General features: G+C 42.7%; 1 protein-coding gene across 1 annotated transcript in view; it reads right to left on the reverse strand.

Annotated features, from left to right (window-relative positions):
• The window catches only part of Slc25a32 (solute carrier family 25 member 32), a 15,424-nt gene extending 7,954 nt beyond the window's left edge, over nt 1-7,470 (reverse strand). Inside the window, exons 1-2 of the mRNA XM_028766163.1 lie at nt 7,102-7,470; nt 999-1,149 (exon numbers count right to left, since the gene is read on the reverse strand). Of these exons, the coding sequence (XP_028621996.1) occupies nt 999-1,149; nt 7,102-7,255 (305 nt within the window). The 5' untranslated portion in view covers nt 7,256-7,470. The remainder of the gene's footprint in view (nt 1-998; nt 1,150-7,101) is intronic.
• Between the last annotated feature and the right edge of the window lie 111 nt (nt 7,471-7,581).

Here is a 7,581-nt window from a genome sequence, read left to right on the forward strand (position 1 = left end):
TGATGCTCTGGACTATGTTCTTTCACACTTAGTAAGGTGAGTGTGGTGCCTGCTCAGGAGTTTGCAGCGGCTCCTTTAAGGGGAATGTAGTAGGAGTTATTCCAAATAGCGATGGTGTCTAACAGGTCATTAAGCTATGAAGACGATGGGGCAGGTAAAAAAAAAAAAAAGCTATGAGGAGTGTACCTCAAACTCTTCTAGGAATCTGGTCATTGCTTTCTCTTCCCAACAGGGATCTCTGATCTATGTGCTCTGATCTAGGTGCTCCTAGCTCTACCCTCTCCTGATTGAACTTTATTATGCATCAAATGCGCTTCTCTAAGCCATCTCAAACACTCTGGGATTCTTGTTATTTTAGCTGACAATAATATATAACTATCTATGATACTTCAATTCTGCAGACATTTTCTACTTTGGGAATATTCTGGAACTAATCTCTTATACATGACAACAACAGTTCATTTTATAGGTTTGAATTTACAGACTGAAATTGTGAGATTTATCTTTAAAAAACAGTTTCAGGTTCCAACAGTAACACTTACAAAACTACTAACAACTGGTTTAGTCACCTTTTTCTAATCTATTTTGGCTGTTAAAAAAGTGCTCAAGAATACTAATATGGTCCCTTGGAATTCCTGAAGTTGTACAGTGTCACCATGAGTTACTCGGAGCTAGCACTGGCTGTAACCACAGCAGATGCAAACCACTGCTCAGCTCACTACCTCAACTTTCCTGAATTCACATCAAAGCAATGGTTTCTGCAAATCTCATATCTCATCCTGTCATCTTGTTCCTATTAGAACTCTGTTTGGGGTCAAACGTCTCTGATAACAGCTTCAGACAGGAACTAACAAGTTACTCTGCTTCCCAATCTTTCCAATCCAAAAAAATTGATTAAATGACTTATCAATTACGCATGTTAAAGAAAAAAGTGATTAAACAGAAATCATTAAAACAAGGATTCTCTTCAAAACTGTAAATTCCCCAGATCTACTCACAAGAAAAAGTAGAGTCCCCAGGATAAACCGGCACCCCACACATTCGGGGTTACTCCTTGATACAGTCCTCGTAGTCCATCGACTTTCCAAATGGTAGCCAAGCAATGTAAAATTCCTTTATATTTTGGTCTTACTTCCAGTCCATCACTCACTGTATTGAAGAGCACACGGGTGAGAAGGGACACTGCCCATGAACCACACACAGACACAATCAGATCCATGAAGGAAATATATTCACCAAGAAAACCTCACGTAGAGGAAATTGTTTTTAGTATATCTGGTAATTTTTAATTAGTGCATCTGTCAACTTACCAAAGTATTCAGCCAGAGCATACTAAAACCTCTAATATTTTAGGAAGTAGCCTTTAAATAACCCAACTCAAATGTCTGAAACTATTACTCAGGGTGTAGGGAAATTGTTCAGTGGTTTGGAATAAATACTTGTGTTGCCCTTGTAGAGGACCTAGGTATGATTCTCAGCACCCACATGGTGGTTCACAACCACCTGTAATTCTAGTTCCAGAGTCTGACACTCTCTTGTGAATTCTGTAGGTTCCAGCCATGCAACTGGTATATATGCATTCATTCAGGCAAAACATTGTACATATACAATAAAATAAAATGAAATAAAAATATTTCTTAAAAAAACAAACAAACAAACCCTAGTCAGCTGCTTCAAGTCTATCAAGAATGCCAGCATGGTCTTAGGGGCAGCAGAGAAGGGAGCTGAGGCAAGGCAGCCTACTCCTGAACATTCTTCTCTACTAACACATACAGAGCTCAGTCGGAATATAAAGTACCCAAGTATTTCATGTGAATACTATTTTCTAAAGCTGAGCTAGTTTCCTCCATCCTTTCTCACACTGTTCTCATTCTAAAGTCCCGTAAGGCTCAACAATATGGCACCACTGTCTACAGCAAAGGTCATACTACCCGAGTGACAGTCATGCCACCGAGGACCAGTCACCACACTTGTCTTTTCCTTTTATTAAACATTTTTTAAAAAAAGTCCTTTATATCTTTTTACTCTACCACATAAAGCTCTCTTGGACCTGCCTACATCTCAGAAAATGCTGCTATCTGTTTTTAAGCAGTAGTAGTATTTTGAAGTATAGAGTGCTACTACGCCTGGCTATATTTGGCATTTATTTTTATTTTGCTTCTGTAGGAAAAGAAAACTACATTTGAAATAAGATAATTTAGATAGATGAAGGCTACTTAACAGGTCTGTCAACAGGTTGTAGGAAAATAATATGGAGCAATGCAGTCTTAACAACTGCTCTGTTGATTCAATCCTGGAAGTAGAATATTAAGAAATAGGGAACATTCCGTATCACGCATAGGACACCAGATTATAAAACCACATTACAAAGTCCCATGATACAAAGTTTGTTTGACATAGTTTTGCATGTTCCTTTCTTCTCTACTCTGGACTTCACAAGCATCTCTCCTTGTTATTAAGCTTGCACAGGAAGATGCTGAGACAATGCAGTGGCGGTCCCTCTCATAGCTATTCCATCATCACCCCTACACTCACTCTCCTCTCTCACACCTCAGCTGTTTCTCAACCTTTAAATCCATATTTTAGGTTTAGCACGTAAAAAAGGGTCTCATCACAGAATTTTTATATGTATGTGTCATTATACTCCCCCCCTCCCCGAGACAGGGTTTCTCTGTGTAGCCCTGGCTGTCCTGTAACTTACTCTATAGACGAGGTTGGCCTTGAACTCACAGAGATCCACCTGCCTCTGCCTCCTGAGTCCTGGAATTAAAGGTGTCATCACCACTCGGCCTTTATACTGTCTCTATCTCAGCCTGCTCTCCCACTACTCTCTTTTGTACGCCCTATTCCCTCTGTCTGGTCTGCTCCTCTTTTTACTAGTAAACAGTTCTCTAAAGAATATCCTGTAAAGCGATTTGTATCGATTCTTATTACTTCCTTATCATTAGCCATTAGAAAGGAAGTGATACGGGTTAAAGGGTATCAATATAAATTCAAAACACAGTGAAAAGTACCTTCCAAAATAGTTCACACAAATTATAGTCTTTTCGATGTACACATGCCCAGTTCTCTGTCCCCGCCCACTACTGCACTGCATGGAGTCTGGCACTGTTTACCAGTGCTATGCAAAGGTGAACAGTCAGTTTCTTTCATCATTAACCTGTCAACATTACACTACGAAATGAGATTAAAGTGCACTGAGCTTCAGGGGAGGCCTAGGTTGGATACCAACTTTCCTTTATTAATTACATGATTTTACCCTGTCTGAGCTTCAGCGTTCTCCTTTGTAGAGTGGGTATATCCTCCTAAATTTTTTAAAGTTTACGAAGCCCTTCAGATAGCAGGGCTGTTTGCTTAGGAAAGGTATTTTGCAGCACACATGCTTCTGATGTGCCCCTTGGGTTTTGTGCCTTTCATTCTGTACAGATTTTCTTGTTCTGGGCAGCTTTCCAGGTTTCTCTCAATAATAAGCTCACAATTCATTTGTGAGACAAAAGGCAAAACAGTCCTGCTGTTTGTGGCCATACACCCATGCTTGCTTTACTGTTTTAAGAAGTTAATCTTAGTAATAACTGTGTGAATAGTGAGAATGATTAGGCGCTGGTCTTTAGAAGGTGACATCTTTGGGGAGGAAAACTGGAGATTTGGGGGGCACACATGTTGGGCTGGTGTAGGAAGGAATATTAGTTTGGAAGGAAGGGTGGGGATGGGAGCTGTTTAGGAGTGAACTGTATTATCTCCAAAGTGCAGGTAAAGCTGAAGTTCTGAAAGTGACTACAAGAAGACAGGGCCTTTAAGTAAAGAATTAGGATTAAATGGCTATTTGCAAGCCAAGGAGAGGGTTCTCACTAGAAACCAACCTGACTAACATCTTTGATCCTGGGGATCCTTCCAGTCCCCAAATCCCCAAGAGAAAAATAATCCTTTTGTTGTTTAAGCCATACTGGTTGTAGTGGTATTTTGTTGCAGCTCAAACTACAAAGGTTCTTGGGGGGGGGGAACTAAAATAATCACATACATGTTTTGAGAAAGGAAATTGTGGTGTCCTCAGGTAGAATGAATTTGAAGGCAGAGAAGACCGGAAGGAGTCTCTCTACTGTCATCACATGGAAGTTGTATACACAGTGAGTTTTTAGTCTAAGTGATCTGAGGAATTTCATGAAAGCAGAGATCTCACATCACCGTAAAGGCTAGTGGTAACACTGAAAGATGCCAGGAGACTGTAACTCAACAGAAAAGTTGGTATATTGGAGGAGCCAAGATAATTTTTAAATTCTTTTTGAAGAACAGCAGCAAGTACATTGGCTTTAAAAACTATGTAGTCCCACCATCCCGGGACACACTGTCTCACATGCTGGCTCTTAGCTTTATCTACTTCCTTGTCTTGGTCACACCTGAAGAGCTTGTTTCTTACTTAGTTATAAATTCCCTTCACTTGTGCTTTATGTGGTTTGTCTCTACTTGTTTTGTGATAGAGGTTTTTGAGCTCAAGGCCTGAGTGCCTCAACCTAAGACCTAAGGCAGCATTCAACCACTGAGCTCATTCAGTGCCCATGTCCAACCTCTTTCAAAAGCATCTGTCTTGGCCACTTTGTGTATCATTGCAGAGTACCACTGCTTTGCCAGGGCAAATTCTGCGTGCCTGTAATTTTTCTTAGGACCAACTCACAGCGGGCACCTCCCTACCCACATGAAGCTTTTCCTTTACCCTTCTCACATAACAGTTCTACTTTTTTTTTTTTTTTAAACTGTCAACACTGGAGCTCCAGTTTACTTGGGTGTCAATGAACTGTTTGGTTTTATAGCACATGCATTCAGGATTAACCTTCCTCACCACTGCTAGACAGTAATTCTAATAAGTGGGCTTAATTATATGAAAGCACAAAATGGAGGCATTATCTAGTACTGATGCCTACTGGTGACTGTATTGGTTAGTTTTATGTCAGCTCGGCACAGCTAGAGTTGTTTGGGGAGAAGAACCTCAACTGAGAAAATGCCTTCATCCAGATGGCCTGTAGGTAAGTCTACAGAACAGTTTCTTGACTAATATTGGGGATGAACCCAGCCCCCACAGTGTGGAGGTGGGGATGCCACCCTCAATTCTACCCCATTACAGGAAGTCTTAAGTTGTACAAGAAAGCAGGTGAGCAAGCCAGTAAGCAGCATCCCCCACAGCCTCTGCATCAGCTCCTCCTCCAGGTGGCTGCCTTGAGTTCCTGCCCTGACTTCCCTGGATGAGGGACGATAGAACCATAAGGAATGAACCCTTTCCTTCCCGAGGTGCTTTTGTCATGGCGTTTTATCACAGCAACAGAAACCCTAACTAAAAGCCGACTCAACTTTTCATAGTTTATCTTCCTCAGTTTCTCCTTCCTATCACTCGTCAGTCAAACTGTAGGTTTTACCACTACACAGGCTTGCTCTGCTGTGGGAAGGACTTCAATTAGGGATACCTATCTAATCTTAACCCCTTATTCTGTTACTAACCACCTTATCTACCTTACAAGTTTCCAATACTCTTCTCACATTAAGATGATGAATCTTCTCAGGTACCAAGAATTCCCTTTCCTCAAGCCTAGTAAGCTTTGTAGCCTTGTCCAAAAGCCAACCTGGCCAACCCTCTTCCTCAATCAAAGTCTCAGCTCCCCACCTTCTGTTTTAGAGGAGGCTGTGTAAGAGAGACACCAAGACACAGACCCACATCTCAAGAAGTCAAGGCTACTCACGTTTAAGCCAGTGTTAGCAGGGATTCCCAGTGGTGCTGCAGGTAAGTGCAGGGCAGTTTCAGAGTGAAACTCCTGAACTCAAACCTCAGATTGCTCTTTACCACCTTGTGACTTGGATAGCTTACCCAAATCCCTACCGTTATCATCTGCGTAAAGTTAGCTATCAATGTTGGTAACAATTTATTGTAACAATTATCTATAGATGCATAGCAAACTCCATGGAAATACGTCTCCGTAGTATCTTTTCTAGGATACCCTCCATAGGCATCAGATATTCTCCACAAGAATGTCTTCTTGTCTCTTCTCTGGCTGCCAAAATAGTAATCCTGTTGAGAACTTTAATATGGAACCTTTACAAATACATACAGGTCACCTGTGCTTATTTTTTAAATATTTATTTTATTGTTTTCTATTTCATATGTGTCCCTGGGTAGGGTATGTGCATGTGCTGGCAGAGGCCAGAGATTTTAGGTTTCCTTAAAGCTGGAATTACAGACAGTTGTGAGCCACCTGTTCAAAGTGGGTGCTAAGAACCCAATGTGGGTCCTCTGGGGGTGCTAAGCCATTTCTCTAGCTCCTGCTTTCTTTAGTTTTTTTTATATAGTATATTTGTATTCTTATTTTGTATTTGAATTTATTCTACTTAGCACTTGATTTCATGTTGTATAGAATCCTTTTATATAACTTATGCTAATTACATTTTTAAGTTTCCTAACAGTAAGAAACTGTTGGTACTTCTTAGTTCGACTCCACTCTTCAAACAGTAAGACACATACATCAAGTAAATGATTAAAATTAGAAAGCTCTACTAAAGCCATTTCTAAAGGCTTGATTTTTAATTCCTAAACTGCCGTGTTAATTTCCATATACTTAATTCACGCTTAAATACAATTATTTAGAGTGTAGATGTTCCTCCTTCCTTCACTAGACAATGCATATTATAAATACTCCAAACTAAAGAAACCTTCGAGAATACTTTAATCCCAAACCAAGACCTTCTTTTCGGAAGGAGACAATGCTCCAGCTTAAACACTTGCACTTTGGTTTGACTTTATACAGCCAAACACGTGGCTGCCCTAAGACTTCAAATTACCCCTAAGAGTGAATGGCTCGTGAACATAAGGGTCAAATGTGACAGTCTCCTTTCTCTCAAACTTCACCCACTTTCCCTATCCTTTAGGGTTAGGGGACACAGGGAAAGCCGGGACCTCCTTCCTAAATCCTAGCTCCAGGTAACGCAGGGCACACAGCATCATCTTCGGGGCTCTACCCCTTGTAGTACTGAGTCTGGGGAGACCAATGTTTCCTTTGGGTGTTTAGTGCTTTGTTGGGCTGGCAGCAAGGGAAGCCGCCCGGGGCATGGGCAGGCTCTTACCAGCGAAGCGGATCTTCACAAGGTCGAGCGGGTGCAGCGCCAGGTTGGACAAGACCCCGCCACTCACGCCAGCCACCAGGTTCTCATACCGGACGTGGCGGAACACCGCACTCCACGCCGCCGACCCGGCCGCCGACTGGCCCTGGCCTGTCATGGGCTCCGGGCTCGTCGACACTACGGCGTCCAGCGCCGCCGACGTGGGACGTGATGTAGTGGCCGCCACCGTGGCGACAGTCGCGGCCTGTGTCCCGGAACCGCAGGACCTGAGCCCACTTCCGGAATTGGAGCCCGGGACACTGCAGCAGAAAAGGAACACCGGCGGCAGAGCGGCGTGAAGAAGGACGATCGGAGCTTAGCCTGCTTAGCCCCGCCCAGCCGGCTTGGCCCCGCCCACAGCTGCGCGCGCTCGCCCTCAGGACACGAAGCGAGAGACAGCCGAAGGCCCTCCCCTCCAGCTCCTAGCCGGAGCGACTACGGCAC

This window comes from Grammomys surdaster, unplaced genomic scaffold (genome assembly GCF_004785775.1).
Source record: "Grammomys surdaster isolate TR1022 unplaced genomic scaffold, NIH_TR_1.0 63, whole genome shotgun sequence".
In the NCBI taxonomy this organism is placed as follows: domain Eukaryota; kingdom Metazoa; phylum Chordata; class Mammalia; order Rodentia; family Muridae; genus Grammomys; species Grammomys surdaster.